This window comes from Manacus vitellinus, unplaced genomic scaffold, assembly GCF_001715985.3.
Source record: "Manacus vitellinus isolate BGI_N305 unplaced genomic scaffold, ASM171598v3 scaffold_7_pilon, whole genome shotgun sequence".
Lineage (NCBI taxonomy): Eukaryota > Metazoa > Chordata > Aves > Passeriformes > Pipridae > Manacus > Manacus vitellinus.
The window spans coordinates 12,366,887-12,388,945 of record NW_021940813.1 but is presented as its reverse complement, the minus strand read 5'-3'; the positions used below and the strand labels follow the sequence as shown (position 1 = coordinate 12,388,945).

The 22,059-nt window shown below is 36.4% G+C and overlaps 1 protein-coding gene across 2 annotated transcripts in view; it reads left to right on the top strand.

Annotated features, from left to right (window-relative positions):
* The window catches only part of CDKL5 (cyclin dependent kinase like 5), a 124,555-nt gene extending 102,496 nt beyond the window's left edge, over nucleotides 1-22,059 (top strand). The window contains exons 12-18 of one of the 2 annotated variants that reach the window (XM_018084197.3): nucleotides 1,035-2,064; nucleotides 5,398-5,503; nucleotides 7,006-7,129; nucleotides 14,499-14,595; nucleotides 18,219-18,341; nucleotides 19,453-19,572; nucleotides 20,839-22,059. In XM_018084197.3, the coding sequence (XP_017939686.1) occupies nucleotides 1,035-2,064; nucleotides 5,398-5,503; nucleotides 7,006-7,129; nucleotides 14,499-14,595; nucleotides 18,219-18,341; nucleotides 19,453-19,572; nucleotides 20,839-21,222 (1,984 nt within the window). In that variant the 3' untranslated portion in view covers nucleotides 21,223-22,059. The remainder of the gene's footprint in view (nucleotides 1-1,034; nucleotides 2,065-5,397; nucleotides 5,504-7,005; nucleotides 7,130-14,498; nucleotides 14,596-18,218; nucleotides 18,342-19,452; nucleotides 19,573-20,838) is intronic. The other variant, XM_008922354.4, reaches the window with a different exon arrangement.

The window sequence follows — 22,059 nt, the reverse complement described above, 5'->3', positions numbered from 1 at the left end:
AGGTACAGTGAGCTCTCACTTCAACCCTCAGTAATATATCTGAATTACATTATCGTAGATTTGCTACAGAAATATGTTAATTGCTCAGGTCCGTCAAGGCAAACAAGTCCAGCTGCAGCACTGCTCAGTCATGGCTGGTTTGCAGTGCCAGCTTAAGTCCAGAAGAATACCAGAAAATCTGAGATAATAAGTCCTGCTCAAATTAATTCAGACTGAGCGTTTGCAGAATCAACTCATATCTCAGTCCTGTAATCCCAAAACCAGAAGAGCTGGAAAGTAGAGGTTAAGGACATCACCAAGTAGCTCTGCACCAAGTCAGTCTGGGGTCAGAGCATTTCAGGTGCAGCTTTGGGGATGAGTTAGTGTGCCAAGAACTGGGATAGTGCCAAGTTCCACAAAAGTTGGGGTTCCTTAGGTAAGTTTTGAGTTTGGTGTTACAGAGTTTGCTGTGCTCTGAGTGAGCTCAGGCTCACTCCATCTCTATGTCTTTACCAGCAGAATAACTTCTTTCCCCCTCCTTTCCCCTTCCCTCCCCCTCCAAATCAGGAATACATTAGATAGCCTGGAGCATTGATTGTATCAGGATTTTTTGACAGTGATGACATACTTTATTGTTCTACCTTCCTTTGATATGCCAGGTGTACTTTAGATTCTATTTAGGTGGATATACAGCTAATTTTCATAACATAGTGCTTACCCTAGTGATGTGCACATATAGTACTTACATATATGCATAAATGTGTAAATATATGTTGGAATTTCTATGATTAGATCTGATATCTTCATTTTTTTTGTCAGCAAAATCCATTAACCAAGGCTGAGTTAGTCCATCAGAATATAACCAGAAACAACAATATACTAACACTTGCAGATTTTAGTGGAGCTTCTGATGCCTCAGTTGGCAGTATTTGATCTTACTGCAGTTAAATTTTGTGGGTTTAAATGGCAACTGAAATGAGTGTACTTTTTTGAAGTTATTAATACATGAATATGTAATCTGGTATATTAATGCTTCTTTATGCATTTTAATATAGAAATCAAGCCAGCAAAAGTTCTGCTTTGCAGTCACACCACAGATCAAACAGCAAGGATATGCAGACACTAGGGGCTGGCGGGCCAAGAGAAGAGGGTCTTCCAGCAAATGAAAGCTTTTTAAATGGAAACCTTCCTGGACCTGCAATTAGTCCAATGCATGCAAAAAAACCAAGCAACACCCCTGGATCTGGCAACAAGGATATAGCCAATAATAACATGCCACCACACCTTCTCAGCCCAAAGGACACAAAGGGAAAAACAGAATTTGATTTTAATGTGGACACCAAAAGTTCTGACAGTTCAGGTACAAAGTACCTGAAGTCCAACACCAGATCTCAACAGAACCGGCACTCATTTATGGAAACCTCTCAAAGCAAAACTGGGACGCTGCAGCCCGGCGACAAGCACAGCCGCCACAGCTACATCGACACCATCCCACAGTCTTCTAAGAGTCCTTCCTATCGAACAAAGTCAAAGAGCCATGGAGTTCTGACAGACTCTAAATCCGTGGGCAACCTTTCTGAGGCCAGGGCCCAAGCTGCAGAACCAAACACCAGTAGGTATTTTCCATCCAGCTGTATGGACTTGAACTCTCCTACCAGTCCAAGTGCTCCCCGACACGGTGATAACAGAACTTTGCTCAGTCCGTCTGGGAGGAATAACCGCAGTGAGGGCACCCTGGACACCCGAAGACCATCAACAAGACACTCCAAAACAATGGAGGAGTTAAAACTGCCAGATCACATGGATGGAAGCCATTCCCACTCTCTATCTGCTCCACATGAATCTTTTTCCTATGGTCTAGGTTATACCAGTCCTTTTTCTTCACAGCAGCGCCCTCATAGACACTCTATGTATGTGAGCCGGGACAGAGTGAGGTCAAAGGGCTCAGAGGGTGGCTTAAGCATAGGGCAAGGGATGGCAGCCAGAGCAAACAGCCTGCAACTGTTATCTCCACAGGTGCAGCATAAGTCACTCACAAGATCTGTTGGCTCATCACGAGAAGACTGTACGGAAGATTCTAATAGGGTTAGTCCAAAATATTGCCTCTTATGGGAAAGATTATCTTTCTCTTTTTACTTCATGTGTGGAGAGTGTCCTGTTTTCAGTCTTCTTTTTGTTTGTTTGCAGTTATTTATTTATTCGTCTTGTTGTAAGGCAAGGAATGTTGGGGTTTTTTTCAGAAGAATATTTCAAGGTGCTTTTAAAAAATGGACTATGAATGCCATTATGCTAAAGTACCAAAATGTGAGAACAGAAAAAAAATGTCTCTGAAATTAAAATTTCATTAGTAGTTCTTAGACTTTGGTTACATTGTCTGATGTAATTTTTATCCTATCATTTTGCTTAATTAACTCTCTCATTTGTGTTTTTATTTAGCTTTTTCTGTACTTATTTCTGTTATGAATGCTAATGTCAATTTTTGAAATGAGTGTTTCATTTACTTATAGCAGGACATTACTGATGAAATGCCATAATTTACTAAAGTAATATCAAAACTTGCAATATTTTTTTAGATGACTATGATAAATAGCTGGGGTAGTCTAGAGATTTTTGTGTTGTAGAGGCCACTGGTAATTGACTCCTTACAGTTCCACTAGATACTTGATTGTGTTTTTCTGTGAGCGTTAATGAGGGAGTAGATGAAGGGCTAGTTCTGGTGTTGATTTACATCCCTTACACAACACTTCTGAATTATCTGATGTGTTACAGATCAGCTGTATAAAGATGACTGCATTTGTCCTCAAATCTTTAAACTCCTATAGTAACAAAACGGTGCAGAGATAAGTATAAAAAAGAGTGTTTCTCTGTACCTGCACCTGTGATAAACTAAAGACAATGGAGAGAACATTTAGTTCAGATTTGTTGACAAATTGAAGGAAGTCAGAGTGCTGCAAATATTATGTAAGGTCCAAACGTTGTGGTTTACTCTGAGAAACTAAAATACTCTGTCTACCTTGTTCATCTAAGAAATATGTGTAGTTTGCTTAATAATGGTCTACAAGTACCATAAAAAAGAGTTTTCAGGTAGTGGTTGCCTCTTCAGTCCAGAAGAGAAAAAAAGGCATAATATGTTTTGTCATAGTTACCACATGTCCTCCATTCAGGATTATGTGTATTTACACATCAGAAAGTATCAAAGTAGGGGAAATGCAATGGATTAATAATAATAATAATAAAAAAAGGCTACCTGAAAGGAATTACAGCAGCTCCATTTCAAAACCATTTTTTTCTTTGTGTACTTATTTTTCTTTCTCATTTCAGTCAAGTTAAATGTTACTTATTCAGGATATTACTGTCGAAGGGCAATAATATAAACATTTCAACTTTTGATTGTAAAAGCTCATGCTACCTTGTATTCTTCAGTCCATTAGAATCTTTTTCTGCATTATGCAGCATTTAGTAATTTGAAGTAATTTTGATTTTACTTTCTGTTATTTAGAGGCTGATTGTTTTTCGAATGAATGATCAGATCATTCTTTGTCTTTTAAAAATTGTTTGAAAAATTTTTATTTTAATTAGAAAAATTGATGTGTATCTTAATGCTTAAGGTTTTGTTGATTTTCATTTGCTTTGGAAATTTTGGAAAGCCTATTTGTTTGTAAAGACCTTGCTTTTATCTCTTATGGTCAATATTTTTTAAACTTAAGCCTTCAGTTAATGCTTTTAAATATGTATTTCAACCATTAGAAGTGTGAAAGGAAAACGACTTCTGAAATGGATGCCAACTGTGTAAATTCACAAAGCTGTTTTTTGTTTGTTTATACTGCTTTCAGTAACAAATCAGACTTAAATTGTCAATCTTCCTATGCCTCTTAAAGGCATTTTCACAAAGTCATTCTTTGACTCCTTCCTATCTTCACTTTTCCCCACCCCTTTTCTGTATTCTGCATTAGGAATCAGAAAATTTCACACCCCTCAGGATTAGTGATCTAAAAAAATCATTAATAACACAAATATTCTCAAACATTGCTTATTGTTTTCCTTTTTTCTCACTTCCATGTTTCTAATTTCTCACTGATTTTCTCTTTAGCTCTACCAAGTCTTTTTAAAGAAAAACATTCTTTGTCAGGCTTTAAATCTTATTTAAAAAACAAAATCAACAAAAAACTTGCATTCAGTATTAGTTTTAGGGCTTTTCAAGTCTCAGTTCAACACTTTTGTTGTAAGAGTTCTTTTTACTTTTAAACTAAATATGCATGAAAAGGGTTTAAGAAGAAAATCAAGTACAGGTTGCTATTACTGTCTCATATTTGAAATTTAACTGCTGACAAAGAAGAGGTACCTAATACAAGTAGTAATCAAATGCTTCAGCCTCTGTGAAATTTTAGAAGAATCCAACTGTGATTTGAAGCATTCTTTTAGCTTCAGTTCTGGTCTTGGCATGTATTCAATGTTTGTTTAATCTGTGAGAGTGAGACCAGATCATCATCAACAAAAGGCAAAGTAGATTTTGCAAATCACTCATGCAGTGAATTGAAATCCCAGTTCTTAATTCTGGTTGGTTTTTTTATGGTTTTGATTTTTAATCTTTATCCTTCTTGGACATTCTAGATTTCAATTCATATGGGGATTTTAGTAGTTCCCTGTGGGACCTTGTAGAGGGCGTTGAATTTTATCTGGTCAGTCCATACTGCAGGACAAAATTGCTGCACCTGATTAATTTAAGAGAGGGGTTAAGCCATATCAGGTGGCACATTATGTGCACATGGATGTTTCTAAGGATGCATTTAAACTTTTGTTTGAAGTACTTCCAGGAAGTACTGTATTCAGAAAAATAGAATTAATTAAAAGTAATTATATTCCATTTGCTCTCCTATCTGACTAAACTATTCACCTATGGATTCCTTAGTTCAGAGACTTCCTCGTATTTTGCATACAGTAGATTTTATGACTGTTGGTACCTCTAGGTACTGCTGTTTAATAGCTGATAAGGGATCATAGTGCTTTGGTATTGCAATTATCACAAATTATATGCATTTCCTGTTTGCTTTTTAAATTTGCCAGTAGCAGAGTGACATCAGAAATTAATTTAACAAGGCCTGCCTTAAAAGATTCTTCCAGAGACATTAGAGCAATATTGCATTCACAGTAAAAGTCTGAGGGTTTGAATCAGGCTCAAGTTTTTAAAATTGCAACTTAGAGGCAAAATTCTGTTAATGCCATTTTTGTCATTTTGGAAAAGCAAAACCAACTAATTATTGACTACATAGTCTGTGATTTGATACTGGCAGTTATTAATAACATGAAAGGAAAATTTTGTGGTCAAGTTTGGAGTTCTGTTGCTTATGTATGTTGGTTAAAAGCTGCAAATCAGTTTATAGTCTTTAATTTTAAATAGTTTGTTGTTCTTTTACTTAGGGTGGAGCATATCATGATCCACACACAGAAGATGGAGCATCTACTAAGGAAAATAGAATTCTGTATAATGACCCTGTTCCGAGAAGAGTTGGCAGCTTTTACAGAGGTAATTTTGTTGTGGATCTTTCAAATTTAATCAAGAATTTTAGTATGGAATATAAATTAAGTACTAGAAAGGGATACAGAGGATTAACATGAACAACTACAAGCAAAAGCACATTTACATAATCCAGTTCAGAATAAATATTAAAACAGGGTTATGTATGTGCATATATATATATATACATACATACATGCATGCATGAAGGTGTGTCTGTATATACACTCACAAAAATACTGTTCTATTGTGGCACACAAAAGATGGTAATTTCTGAGCAGCTGCTTCATGGCTAAACCTGGGTAATTGTTTCAAAAAAGATAATAAGAAGCTAATTACTGTCCTGCAAGCATTAGGAGACTTGTGGGACTCCCCTGAACCTAAAGAAGGCCCAATCAGCTGAAATTCGATTATGAGTCACCTAATAACCCTAAGTAGAGTCACAAATCTCCCTCTGATCCTCCTCAGGTTGACCAGTTGGCTGATGACCTGATTTAGACATGTTAAAATCTGTGGCAATCCTTTCAAGTGTCCCATTGCAATATTAAAACCTGTGAGCAATATTAAAGCTCATACTGGTTTGAGCAATGCTTTTGAGTGTAAGTTTTTGTCACACATGCATCAGAGAATCTTTAAGAATCCTCAATCCTGAATCGCTGTTATTAATCCTTATAACACTCCTAAAATTGGACATGGATTATCCTTCTTTTTTATACATTGTGAAACAAAAGTTCCAAAAAAGAATGACTTTCCATAAGTCATGTGCTAAGGAAACTCTAGGTCTGGGGATTATTTAATTCCTTTTAATAAACTAGAGGTTTTTTCCTCTTTACCTAAATCTATCAAACAAATGTATTTTAGACGGACTTAATTATTGCTTTGGGAAAATGGTACTATATTTAAATAATAGTTTGATGATATTACATGCAAAACCAGTGATAATAATATGTACAAGTAACTGTGAAAAAAGTAAATTCATATTTATGTAATTCTGAAGTAGTGACTTAATACAAATGTTATTAGCGTGTACTTTAGTACTACAGCTTGAACAAAAACTTACAGATTCAGTTTTGATGACAGTGTAATGTGATGCTGCATTAATGCTGCAACTAGTGTCTGATCAATTTTTAATCAAGTGCAGGTGTTTCTGGTGGTACTCATAATTCTAATAAATTTATGTGCTGGGTATGTGCAGTGTATTTTCAAAATCACAGTATGTCTGTTTGAAAAATACATATCTGACAATAATATCTGATTTTGACACTTTAATTTTTAGTCCATTATCTCTTATTCTTAGTTACCTTAAAATCCAAAGTAATTCTTTTCAGGATGGTCTCATTTTACAACTAATATTACCTTGCAACTGTCACAGAATGACAGCTTTTATTTCAATTGTACCTAAAGTGCTAGTGTGTCTTCATGCTCTTGTTCCTGTAAGAGGAAGAGAGGAAGCAGAAAGCTGGGATTTTTGGCAGAGCTCAGTGTACATTGTTTGCCATTTCTCTGTTCAGTTCCATCTCCGCGTCCAGAGAGCACGTACATAGAAAACAACGTGTCAAACAGAGCCTCTGTGTTACCAGCAGACAGCAGCACGGTGGCAAACCACTCAAAAAGACAAACCACCTTTGATACCTGGTGAGTTGTTATTTACAGAGATGTGTAGAGAATGGAAGGGAAAAAAGGGGTTTTGAACAGGAGGAAAAAAAACCCCACACTTTTCTTAAGACTTGCAGTTGTCTGTGTGCTGAGTTGCTTCCTCCGACTATACTGGCATAGCATGGCATGTTTTCTGTCCCCTTTTGAGCAGCAAGAAATACTTCATCACACCATAACATGAGTGCATTAAATTAATATACTTTTGTCTTTCACAATTTTTTTTCCATTATTAATCTTCAGTTAAAGATAGTACAAAGTGCTTGTGTGCATATAGTATGGATAGCAATCTGTGGGTTCCAGAAGCATGAATTGTCATACAAATGGAAAAAATATCAAAGTGCATGTTTCCATATATACGATAGGACTGTATTAATGAATATTTTCACCCTACAATGGGGACCACTGCCCTTTTTGTTTACGCACCACAGAAGGAAATGAATACATTCTATGGGGAAAATGGACTAAGCAACATCTTAACGGTGTATATTGATTTTAAAAGATTAAAAGCATCACATGGCTCCATTATATAACATAAAACACTTAACTGTAATTATGCTAATAAAATGACTGCGTATGCGTAGCTTTGCAGGACTTAAAGGGAAATACCTTAATTTTGTTTCTCTGAGAGCTGTTTGGCTCTAAAATACTCTTAATCTTCTACTTCGTTCAAACACGATAAAGCACACTGAATAAAAATAAACCAATGGAGCTTCAAAGGATTGGTGGGAGGAATGGACTGTGTACATTTGCACGGTTCAACTCTCTGAAACACTTCTCTCTGGAAGTGCGATAAAGTCATGCTATCAAAGAACTGTTTCAGTGGTTTGTTGACTTAATGTGTTTTCACACGAACAACCTGTGGATTATGTGCTTAAAATAGAGAGGGGGTGGGGGGTTGGGGGATGGTGGCTAATTGGTATTTCAGCTTGTGTTGAGGTTATATACCTGTGTCAGTAATAGAAGATGTTTACTCCAGAACCTTTGTCACCTGCTCTGATTCACTAGAGTCTGCTTCCTGTCCTTCAGTAGCTCCACCTACATCCATTTTGTGGAAGTTAGCTGAGGAAACCGATCATTTATGTAAAAAGGTGGTACTTATATTGTGAGTTATGTGGCTAAAGAAGGTATTTATTCCTGCTGTTGAATCCTTTTACATATTTTGTTGTCCTTCGTACCTGGATCTTTCTATCTTGCATATAACATAAGACATGGAATCTTGTTTTGCTTTACATATTATTCAGCAATATATTGCCTTGACTGCAAAGAAACATGTAATGTTATTTTAACTCTGAACTGAAATAATAGCCTATGTTATTAGAGCTGGTTGGGAATTTCTTTTACAAAGTTGGTTTTCTTCATTTACGATGAAAAATTGTCAAAACCAAAACTTTTCAAAGGAACATCCACTAACTTTTATTGTGAAGATTCTTCAACTCCAGGATGGAATTGCCAGTCAAACCCAGAGATTCTCTCAAAATAAAAAATATTCTGGAGTCAGCATTATTTTTTGGAATGTGGGGAACTTGAGTGCAGGGCCTTTGTTCTTCATTATTTAAACCAGAGGCTTGAGTCGAGATCTTATATCTAACAAGTGAATGCCCTGAACCAGAAGTTAGAGGTTATTCTGGAGCACATTGTTTGGTTCCCTCAATATATTCTCTTGAAGCTGTTTCACCTTGTTAAAATAGCAAAAGGACTACAGAGGTACTAAATATGGCCTAATGAATAAGGCCTTTCATTAACCTTGAGACAGTTAGATTTAAGTCCTTGATCCAATTAATGTACTCAAATATTTTCACAAAGTGGAACAGCTCCTTTGAGAGAAGAACCCATAGAAGAATAAACATTTCTTCTTATGAAATGGGAGGAATAGCAGTACCTGCAACACCAAGTTACTGCTATTTTGGCATATGCTTCTCTTTCTCTTTGCTTTTTCTACTCCCTATTTTCCCAAGATGTTTCCTGCCCAGCTCTACATGTTAACTCTGTTCAAGTTGTCCTGGCAATGGTCTGATCTTGTTGCAAAATTGTTCTGTGCCATAAACGCAGCTTAATCAGATTCCTGAGTGGTGTAGAATCTATGTTCCTCTACTTAATTTTCTGTATAGAAGTTGTGTAAATGCTTATGAAAATGTTTAAAGCTCTAATGGAATGTGATTCTGCTTACATCAATTTTATGATGAAGTAAATATTTGATGTTTGACTGACATACATAACTGGTACATGACAATTCATGTTGAATTATGAGTGACATGTATTCCACCTGGACTTGCCACTACTGTAAAATATTGCTTCTCTCATAATATTGCTCTGTGTTGCCTTTCTTCTGTCAAAGATTCTGTGAATGTTTGCTAGATTGAATTGTCACAGATGTTCCCTTGTCTTTGTGTGCATTTCTTCGCTCTGTCCCCACTGTCCAGCCTTTTAAAATAAAGATGTTATAAACTTGACTTTTGTCATCAGATTTTACTCTTAAATTACTAGATCATTTCTGAACTTTAGACAACTTGATTTGAAAAAAGGCAAATTTTTCATCCTTCTAGAAAATCTTTTCTTTGCCAGAGTTTAATTTCCTGTAAAGGACCTTGAACTTGCTCAATTTTTTTCTTTTTGATACAAGAGTAGATGTTTTATTCTCTTTCACTTGTATGAGCTTTGTCCTGAGCTGGGCAAAATCAGTAGGTACAGGCAAGATACTTAATTGTGTTCTGCCAGTGTGCCAGAACATTGCCCTGAATTATATTTACCATTGTCATAGTTCCAAATATCTCTTTAAAATAAATTCCAGCATGAAGTACTCTATTTCACACCATATTGGAAGTGTTTGCATTGATTACTTACAAGATATTTGGGGGCTTCTGGAAAGTTTTTCTGTTTAGATCTTTCATGTCCATATAAGTGTAGTCATTCTATGACAAGCAGCTTGTCATACCTATCTGCAAAATAATAAAAAGAGGAAATATGTATATAATATTATTATTATTATTATTATTTTATATTTATATAATATATATAAACACACATAAACTCTCTTGTCATTCAAGAAAAGAGGAAAAAAAAAATAACATCTCACTCTTAGAAGAGTCAAAGGCTTAAAACTCTACCCATTTTTAAGTTTCAAGACTCCAAAACAACACAGTATTTTGTAAACAGGACATGACTGACTGTTAAATCATTGTCTCAGTATCAGTGTAACAATTTAGTCACACTTACTGTTACTGAAACTAGAAGATTACCAATATCTGAGCAAGTTAGTTTAAATCTTGTTCAGCTGTGTCTGCAGTATGATTGTTGCTGCATTGTAAATACTTTCCAGTCCTTTTATGGAATTTGTAAAAAATATCAGGAAATTTCAAATTCTGAATGGTATTCTGTATATGAGATGGTAGATCTGGGGTTTATTCCAGTTAGTAAATCCTCCTTTTCCACACAAAAAAATAAAAAATTGCAGCCCCAAACAAAGTTCAGATTTGATCTTTGATTTTTAAGCTTTCAGTGCAAGACTTTTAGACCAAGAAGTTTTACTGTAGACTTCAGGATGTGGGATTGACATTCTTACCCTAAACTATCCATTTGGATTACTTCATTAGTTTCTGACATTATCTTGCCTTTGCTAAATGGTAACTCTGGAATTGCCCCTTAAGGGTTTTACTTTAAGCAAAACTAAAAGCCAACATGGAGAATTAGTGTTTGTTCATTTATCTTCCAAAGAAAAGTTCAGGTATTTCAGTAACTTCTCCATTAGGCAAAAACCTTACTCATGTAATTACGATTGGTTCAGTAAAGGGAGCACTACGCTGGCAGTTAGAGGGTTTCCAAGCCAGGCTGCCTGAGACCAGAGTTGCTGAAAAATAGCTAAAATAAGCATGACAAATTGCCTTCCAAAAAGAGCTGTCTGCAATACAACTCTCTCTATGGCAGCATGAATGCAACATGCTTCCTATTGATTCTTTTTAGTTAATATGAAAGCGCATCAGCTTGCTTGCCGCGTGCATGTTTGCTGCTACACCTCATTGTACCTGCATGAAGCTGGATACCTTTCCTGCCAGGGGCAATAAATAGGAGTGATAATCGCAGAATTTTGATTTATACCTATGCTTTTTCCACGTGTTTCAGACCAGAATAACCAATGTGTTCTACATTAAATGTCCTAAGCATGCAAAAGATACACAAAGATAAAATAACAAAGCACAGGACATTTTGCCTTTGGTTTCTTCTTGTGAATGAGCTCTCTGAGTGGGGCCTCTTATCTAGGGCTAGTCTCTACTTGCTAGTAAAACAGCACAGATTCTGGTGTAACTGTTTGCTTTCAAGAGCTGAAGCTTTGTGCAAAATGCCAAAATACTTGCAGTATGTTGTAAAAGTTTGGTGTTGAGTGACTCGACCATACCATAAAGATTTTTTTCTGATAATCCTATTTTTTTCCTATACTGTCCACTATCTAAAAATCATGTTTTGGGATGCCTAAAATATACCAGTGTTTCATCATCGATCAAAATGTTCTGCTCTATTTTTACTCAGTACAGAATCCTGGTGTTGAAGCTTCCTGCTATAATGCTATATATGTTCACACTCTTCACATAATGAGCATGTGTTTTGAAGCAGTTGCTTTTCAAGGTCAATGCTTTTTCAGACAACCGTACTGCAATATGAGTCATAGGAGTTAATGACATAAACCAATCAGTATGAAGCCACTGACTTTTGGGTAAGCAGCAATTGAAAATGAGCAGAGTTCTCAGCCCCTTATTTTCCTACTCTGGTCACTGTAGTCATAAAGAGGAAATGATGGTGCAGAATTTCATTTCTCTCCTTTCTGCTCAACTGCTATAGAGAGCAGTTTTCTCATCCAGGTTCATTGGGCCAGAGAAAAGAATCACACTTGAGTGAATCTCTATCTACAAGTATGGCAAAAAATGTTCCAAGCTGCACTCTGAAGATTAACTTCACCTTTTAAGATAGCATCTCCATTTTGGAATAGACTTTGGAACAGAAAAGCCATAGCAAGACATTGAAAAATTTTAAAGGACAATGTAGAGTAACCTCCCGGGAATTTGCTTATGATCTGACTCTGGTTCCTCAGCGGACAACACCGTCATTGGTTTGGTAATTTGCACTGGGGCTATGGTTTGGGATATCTTTGTAGATGTGGATGCACAGTAACTCCTTTGGGGAAAGGCTCAGAAGGTTCTTAGCCCCATTTACATGACATTCTGAGCACAAGAAGGATACTTGGAGTGCATGCTTTCCTCCAGCTTTTCTAACAAATCAAGTAAAAATCATTGAGTCAATAATTCAGTAGGTGTTTTGTCTGTGTTCAGTCGGTCTCATGAGTTCAGTGAATCCGTAAAGCTGTCAGTAGTCTTTACTCTCGGTGCTCTAAGTGACTAATACAAGAGTGCCTTACATCTGTTATGCAGTAGTACCAAATACAGGGACATGACAGCAACAGGAATCCCTGGCAATCCAGTATATTTAAAATATGTGTTATAATAATCATATTAAACTAGAGATTTTTTCCTGTAGTGTTGCAATGTTCACATTGAATCTATGTTGTCATGCAGCTGAAAGTGTTTCTTGGATCCAGATGTAAGTTCCAAAAAAAACTAAAATAGGAAAATTTCTACCATACTCCCTGCCTATGAATGTTTCCACTAAGACCATTCTCTTAATCAACAGTTGCACTTTATCCAGCATTAAAACACTGCATGCATTTATATTTAAAACCAGGTAACACTTTGAGCTTGAGATGGTTTTGTGTAGAAATTGAGGAGCTAGTCAAACCAGCTACCAGAGTGAATTTTGTTGATAAGGAGGATGAGTCCAGTGATTTCTACCCCAATTATGTGTTTCACATTTGCTTGGAAAAAAGTCAGCTTGGCATGTAGTAGCAGCTGAATCACCAGCTGATAGCATAGCATTTAAAGCCAGAATTAGAAGCCAGTGACAACTATAGTAGAGAGCTAAGTGTTGCTACATTACAGTTATTCCCAGAAAAGCTGCTCCTGTTCATCATCCAGAGCCCTTAAAACTGTGGCTTTCCTCCTTTAGGCTTTCCATCAAGACAATGGAATAATTTCTTTTTTGTTTTCATACAACTTAGGACTGAATAAGGACTATTAAATCACCCAGCATGATTTTCTGTGTGTTGGTTGATATTAAATGTCGTCTGGTCTCTGGGATCCAGGCCCAGAGGCACACCTGACTAATATCTCCCATTATGGGGTCCCAATTTGAAATGTCAAAGATGGGAAATCCACTTCACTAAAGAGTTTGTTCTGGCAGTTAATGATGCTTATTGTGAAAATCAGTGCCTTATTTCTAATATTACTTCTCTGGCTTCATCATCCACCTACTTGTTCTTGATCTTTAGTCTGAAGATCTTTCTCGTATTCTGTAATTTCTTCTTGAATAAGTACTTGTGCATCAGGCAAGGAAACTAAATATTTGGGCTGGTTTGGCTGTGTTTCTGAACACACTAAAGAGATGGAAATCTGACTTTTTAAACATAGGCCATTCTTTCTATCTCTGAAATTATTTCTGTGACACTTTCCTGTACCATTTTCAATTTTCAAGCTATTTTAAAGGGCACTATAACTGCATTCAGTTACGTCTCACCAATGTCCTTTGTTGAAAACCATCTTTTTACCCTGTATCAGTACTTTACATACATGGTTTACTGTGTATTCTGAAAGTAACATGTTATTTATCAGCTGTAGTTACTTCAGACATGTAAAAGGCGGAAATTCAGTCTTCAGGCAAGTCACCTGTTCCATTCTTGGGTCACCTCCTTTTGCCAGCACTGTCTCACCCATGCATAACAAAATAACTGAAGTTTTTAAGTTGAAATGGACAACAGTAGTTCCCCAGCTTCCCTGATGATAAATTTGGAACCATGTCAGCAAAGTGGTTCTGTCTGGCGAACTTTGCAACTCCTGGTTCTCCAGCAAGGAGTGGATAAACTGAATCTGTGCTTTTAAACCTCATCACCATTTGTATGTTCTCTCAGATATGCTTTTCATTTTTCTAAAAGACCTCGTGTGTGATATTTTGGTTTGAGTATTAAGTTCTGTCTTAGAAGAAGACATGCATGCTTTCCTTTTCCCTAAATAACTATTCATTGGTTTAAACTAATCATTTTACCCTAACACTGTGTACCTCCTATCCCATTTAATAAGACTATCTGGTATTTGTATAGTAACCCTGGAACCAATTAATGCTAAAACATTAAGAATCTTTTTACTTAATTCAATAATTTCCATTCTTTGGCATCAGATCTCTGTATTACACAGAATTTACAAAGTAAATACCAAAATAAAATCTCTCTTACAATACCTTATTTCATATTTAGGAAAAGTCCTGAAAACCTTAACTCAGAACAGCTCAAGGAGAAAGAAAAGCAAGGTTTTTTCAGGGCAATAAAAAAGAAAAAGAAGAAATCTCAAACTGTAAGTATGCGGCATTTCTAATAAAAGAAGTTATATTTGAATTACAAATTGGTTTTGAATTACACCATTTTAATATGCTGGATTAGTACAGTACCTTTATTGTATTTATGCTCATGTGTATATCTATTTCTTCTTTTATTTTCTCTAGTCACTGTATGAAAGTCAAACTCTTTTCCTATTCAGGGTTGATTTTTCTGCCTTTTCAAATATTTCTTCACTTACTAGTCCTGTGCATCTTTGTTTTCATTCAGACCCTTTGAGAGACAGTTTTGATGCAAGTTTTAAGCTGATGTTGCAACAAATTCTTTTGCAGGATCTGGTGATACCAATCCAAGAATAGTAAATGCATTGTTGTGTCTCCTCAGAGCTTGAATAATTTCAGGCATCCATATGGAGGAAATCAGACTGTTATAAATGAGAATTCTTTCCAGTCTTTTTCGTATGAGTGTCTTGGTACCAGCCTCCATCTTCTTGCTGCATCCCATGACTGGAATAAGGATGATGTATCTTAACCATTCTTAATGTTTTATGTTCTGTTGAGGGAATGGATTGTAGCTTTTGTTATTCACTACAAGTCTTTGTTGTCTCTTTTACATTTTTACATTTTCATATACTTTTTGAGAGGGAAAAAGAACTTTCTTTTATCAGAGAAAAGTGATATATTGACACTTCACAAAGTTTTGTAGTCTCCCTAAGAACTGAAGTAACCTAAACATAATCTCATTCTCAAATGACAGTTCTGGAAACAGTAAAACATTTTGAATTTTATTTGCACAAAATTGTGATGTTTCTATAAGTGTAAATGCAGTTATAGTTTTGAAGATTCTCTGAATGGAGTAAACCATGGTCATTCCAGGCAAAGGGGAGTAAGGAGTGAGGTAGTATGACTCTGAGTGTTGGTGAAGGGCTGATCTGTTGAGAACTGGGGGAGAGGATTGGTTACCAGGTTTTTTTGGCTTTTTAAATTTTCTTTGAACTGTGTGGAATATATGCGTACATGTATTAACTAGCACTCAAAAAAACATCTCACCTTCCTGCTGGGCAGGATTTAAAGCAATGGCATCTACCTCTCCTTCTGATCTTGTTCATGCTCATACCTGTACACAGTTCAAATATAATCATTTGTATCACACAACTGAACAAAATGTCTCGATCATAGCTCTGGGATTATTTGATATCATTAGTTCCACTTGATATCATTGGTTCCACTGATGCATTTTCAAAAAAAAAAAAAGGTGTTAAATTTGCACTGTTAAAGTCTACTCTGATTCCAGCCATTCAGACATGGTGACAGGGAACACTCTGATAGCTCATCTGATAGATGGTGTATCAACTACTTCCAGATTAAACTGTGTGAAGGAAATATAGACTGGATTGTGTTGCATCTCAAAATCTGGCACTTTACAAAACACCTAAATCAAAAGTACCTTGATCTGTAGCTACCAAAGTCATCACTGATTACAAGATAGGACAGATTTATACAGAATCCTTACTCCTGTTTCTTCTCACTGTTAAGAAGAGGGGTAGAGGGGAACAGGGAAGGAGAGAGAGGTTTCGCGTAAGGGAAAAGTGTATTTGCTGCTTAGAGCTGGTATCTCACAGAAGATGAGTGAATTAGTGAAATAAGGTAGTGATACAACTCTTGCATCCTTAACTAGAAACTCGCTGAGATCAACTTGATTTTTTGATCCAACCAGAGACCTCTTTTCATTTCTACTTGGAGCTGATTAAGAGGACAGTATCTAGGGACAGACTGTACCACTGATGTGTGTACAAGTGTCTGGTTAAGACACTGTTCTTTGTTCTTCATCTCTTAGTTGAAAGACATCTACCTAACAGACATTGGGATGTTCTTTAGGATCTTCCAGCACAAACAAAAGTTACTGCCTTCAGTTCAGCACCAAGTTTGATTTCAGCACTAAAAGCTGCTAACAGCGCTGTAATATTACCTCTTCAACGAATAATGTTTTCTATGATTTCATATTAAGTCAGCTTGTGACTACCCAAGATTTTTTTCTGAGGGTTAAAATATAGTGTCCTAGGAGTATGAAATGTCAGTTATTTACTCAAACACAGACTTTCTGCAGCAAATAGCAAACTAAACCTGAGGACTGTCCCAGTGCCGGGAAGCACATCATAGCTACGATTTACTTCTGATATCCTTTGGCAAGTCTCATTTTGATGGTGATCGTCATAGAAGATATCTGAAACTGGATTCAAGGCATCTTCTTAGTAACGTCATTCTCAAAATATCTAATAGCCCAGAACTGATCCCAGTTCTCGACGCCTCCTCCTGCAGAGTCGTTCCCATCAATCATTCTCCCTAGAGTTCTCCAGGTGCAGTACCTCATGGGGTAATAATTGTTACTGCCTGTTATGGGAATCCTTTGCAATGTTGCTTTTGCAGAGCTGTTCTTATCCATTCTCCTTTTCATCTTGTTCGAAGTCTTTTAGTAACATAGTAAAAGTTTTTGAGGATTTCTAGAGTCACAGTTTTTTCTGTCCTCTGCCATCAAACAATTTCATATCCATGAGGGTTGTGCATTGTCAGTAGGCACTATCTTCAGAGGAGCCTGAGTTTTGCAGATTTTGGCACAAATTTCAAGCTATCAGTCTGAAGAAATTACTCTTTGGAAAAAATTGTTGCAGGTGAGCATTTCTCTTAGCAATGCTTTCATTCCTTTTTAATTTAGTGAATTCAAACCAGGAAGATCTGACCATAAAGTTCCTAAACCTAAGCTATGCTAATTTTTTACTTTCTTTCATTAATTTGGATGGAATCTAGAAGCTGAGAAAGCTGTTTGAAACCCCTTGCTTTTGGTAGTGCACCCATCATTCTGTTTAGTCATATAGTAATTCTATTGCATTATAAAGTTTTCTTATGACAGGCAGAATAATGCAAGACACAGCATATGTGTCCTGTTCTTGTTTGCACCTGAGAAGGTCTCATTCATAATTTTAATATCTTATAGTTCTGTTTGCTGTTTGTGCATCCATTGATCTGCTCTTAGGTTGTGCTAGAGAAATTAAAATAAAACAACCAGTGTCCTTGCACTTATACATGAAGTTGTTAATGGCATATTTATAATAGAACTGAAATAATTCATCTTGGAGCCCTAAATCTTTCTGCAATTTAAAAATAGAATACTTTTATTTTTTTGCTCATTCTGAAACCAATTGCTATTATTGTTAGTGTATCTTTGATATTTTCTTTATATAAAAATAAGAAATGTCACACTGCTTTAGGTCATTATCATAAGTACAAATGATTGCCAGAGTTACAGGATTTAATCCAAAGCTCAGTAAAGTCAAAAAGACCTACCAGTTATTTCCAAAAGGCTTTGAAACACACTTTGCATTCCTAATGAACACGGAAATAAGAAGAGGTGTACTGATCTTTTTTTACATGCTTTCTATGCATTGAGATCCTTGAATTTGTTCCATAGGCTTTTTTGTTCAATCATTGTTGTATTTTCCCAAAGAAAATTATAGGCTTTATAACATGTATTGTTGGAATTAAAAAAAAAAAGAAAGAAAGAAAGAAAGAAAAAGGATTAATATAGTAAGGGCAGCTCTCTTGAATTTAAATACTATGCATTTAGTTTTTGTATCTTATATTGCAGACAGACTCAACCAACGGGGAGAATCCAAGCATCAAGAAATCCCTCTTTCCTCTTTTTAATTCAAAGAATAATTTAAAGCATAGTTCTTCTTTGAAAAAGCTTCCTGTAGTCACTCTACCCATGGTATTAATTTTTAAGTACAGTAGTGCTGTAAAATGCTCCAGTAAATTTGTTTTACTGACTACAGCAGCATGTGGTTTATTTTCATGGTGTCACTTCCTCTTCATGCCAGTTAAGTATCTTGGGCCAGTTCAATAAATTTAAGTAAAATTCTATTGAAATAGGCTGTGCCTAAAAATTTTTTTTATAGTATTTGATATACTGAAAATGTAATATACACAGTTCCAGAGAGAATGACTCCTGGGAGTAAGACTAAAGAAGGAAAATAGTTGGGAAATAGTTGTGAAATTGTGAATGTTTAAAAATAAACTGTCTCATTCTGTTTCATCAGGAAAAAAATTAACCTGGTTTGGTTTATAGCTATATAATAAATACATATTTTTATAAAAACTGCTCTTTATATATAAATTTAATCAATCAAGTATTAACAATGGATTATCTGAAAAAGAAATTTTAGCTCATGTGTCTTGTATTTTTGTTTGTCTTGATTCTTCATGATAACAAGCAGCTTGCATTAAAAATAGGTTACTTTTTGATTTTTTTTTTTTGCTTAGAATTCTTGAAATGAGATAAAAATCTGCATCTAAGTTTTAAATTATCCTTCTGCCATAAAATTTCACCTAGGGCTGTTTCCTAATTTTTGCTTTAGTTTGGGATATTTGTGGAGGAGAAGAAAGAAGGGAAAAGAAAAAACTGTTTGTTTTGTGATGGCAAAATCAGTCAAGACATCATTTTAGAGAGACTTTGGTCTGCTTCACTTGGGAACAAATTTATAGAACTGATCCATGGTCTTAACTGCAGTATGGAATGCTTTTTAAATGAAGATGAGGCTCAACAATATTTTTATTTTTTTTATTTTTAAGGCCTTGTTTAACTGCTCTCTCTTACAGCAAATAACACTAACAGCATGCGAATGCTTTAAGGGCTAAGGGTAGAGCAAATCTGCATGATATCCACAGTCACTTGCTCTTACTATGGGGAAAATTATTGAAAGGTCATTGCAATTCTGCTGCAGTAATGGGCTTCCCTTGTGTACTGTAATTAACTGTGGGAAATTATTTACGGCTATTCTTAAGAATATATTAGGAGACCAGTGTTTAATATTTTGTTGCAGATGCCTAACACTGATGGTCAGGATCTCTTGGCATTACAGAAAGCCATTCATTCTTCTAATCACCAGAGCAGCAGGCAGAAGGATTGGCATCCTGAGAAGATGACAGAAATCCAGCCTCATGTAAGTGGTGTTATCAATTCCCTGTATTTTAGTATCAATGAGGTATCTTGAAAGCTTTTTCTCTGGTGAATAAAAAAATTGCATTTGACGTTATTTCCCAAACTTCTGATTCTCTTCTGATTGAACATAAAAAATCATATGCCTGTGGTCCTGCATAATTTTTTGAAAATCTAGATATGAATGACAAGGAAAAGAGAGATTAAATGTCCCTGTGTCAGTCTTCAAGCCCTTCAAAATATTGTTATGGTTTTGTATTAGAGGCAAGCAGTGTTTCAGTGCACATCTGTGGATGCAATGCAATGCTGTACGAAAGCCCTCAAGAGAGCTCTGTAAGGAAGGGTGAATCCTGAGGCCATGCTGCCACAAGGCACAGTTTGATACTTGCAGTGGTCACCAGAGCATCAAGACCATGCCATGGTGTGGCTGGCACAGACTGCAGTTTAAGCAGGCTTCATTTTTGGAGCGTAGAACTGCAGTAATGTAACTTTTTTTCTCCAGTTCTAAAACCAACTTTGGGGACAGGGTTTGGGAGGGAGCTTCAGTGCCATCACATTGAAAACTGGAAAAGAGAGTTTGTTGCAGCTGCAGCATTTGAAGAAACAAGTTGCTCTGTGAGCCATGGAATTTAGTGAGGCTGTTTTCATATCACTTTGTGTACTCAGGCTTCCCCAGGCTTCTGTTACTCATGTTCAGTAACTCCATATCTCCGTTTTCCTTCAACCTGCTCACCCGTTAAAGAAGCTGTGAGAGACCAGAGCTGCTTATCTCCCAGCTGGCAACAAGCAAAATATGGTACTGCAGAGTTCTGGCTGACCTTGTTTCAGTGCAGATGATTACTCAAGACTCTCTCTAACCCCTAACTGATGTTCACAAAATTTTTAAGACCTTTGCATTTCTGATAGCTGTGCCTCACAAAATGTGGCTAAGATTCTAAAGCTAATAGCTAGAGAAGTGACAGATGGACAGCTAATGCAATTGTCTATGCCTGCATTTTCAAAGGAAACAAGGATGAAATAATTGATGGGAGCAATTTTTTTTCTGATGTAGAAAAGGTTCCACTTTGTCAGGTAGCTAGTAGATTGAATCGTGATGAGAAGACATTTTCTCAGGTGTGTAGTCAGAGCTTGTAATGACATATACCAAATGAATACAAATTAAAAGTCCTGTGAAGTTCAAGATGTTCAGTTTAGGTTATGACAGTTTTGTTGTAGGAATTCTGATATGACGGAGAGCAGAAGGTCAAATGCTTTTCTGTGTGTCTTTCAGAGCCAGCCATTAAAATCTCTTCGAAAGCTCTTACACCTCTCTTCAAACCATCCTGTCCCTGCTGAGCCCCGCTTCCAGCCCTTACCGAGTCAGCCAGCCAAAGCTTCTTTTTCTGAAGTGCGGATTCACCCCATGAGCCAGAGCTCCAGCAGCGGCAGCAGCAACGTGCGGCAGGAGGCTCCGCCCAAAAGCAGGCCAACACTGCAGATCCCGAGCCAGCTGGAACCCACCTGGCACGTCTCCCCCGTGAACAGGAGCGTGAGCGATGGGCCTCCCTACTCCGACCAGCTGCCTTCCAAGAGCGGACAGAACGGGCACACGTACACCCGGACAAACCGGTCGCGAATGCCAAACCTGAATGACTTAAAAGAGACAGCCTTGTAATTGCACTCCAGAGAATAGGCCAGTTTGGGTGGAGATCAGCATAGGGGAGTGGTGGTGGTTCTGGTGATGGTAAGACTGCATTTTCAGCTTTATAAAGGTGTGCAATATGTACATGTGGAGCTATGCTGTTTGGCACCACGGAGAGAGTCAGGGATTATACAGTAAAACAAGTTGAACTATAAATTATCAGTCATCAGAAATGTCGCTGGATGCCAGACAGAGTGTGCAGGTCAGGGAGAAAATGCATTGCCATTTTCTCTCATTTACATTCCAGCTTAGTGCACATCTCTGTCTGAAAGCTGGGAGACTTCTGGTATGTATTGGCACTTATAAGGGTGAAAACATTCATGTCTAGACCTATGCCCTTACTACATTTTTTGCTGCCTAGTTAAAACAGTGGGGTTTATGTGATAAAAGTGTATCCCTGTTAAGGGTTTAAAGTTAAATTGTATGTCTTAAATTTGTTTTTTAAATTTCCATATTTGATAGGATTTGTAATATTTATTTATGATGACCTAATATCGTACTGTTATAATCATATCTTTTATGTTATAATGTAAAGTTATTTTGAGCTGTTTGAAACATTGTGAAGCAGTGCAACAGCTACAGTAGTTTCTATAAAAAACTAACAGTAACATTTATATATTGCATCAGGAGTATTTTATTCTATATATAAATATATATATAAATGGAAAATAACTGTCTGTTTTTTAAATATACTCATTTAAAAAAAAGTATTGTTATGACACTATCTGCCATATTTTTTATACATTTGTGATATAAAGTGCAGTATTATACTTCTAATAAAAGGAAGTTGAATGAGGATATAAACGTGAC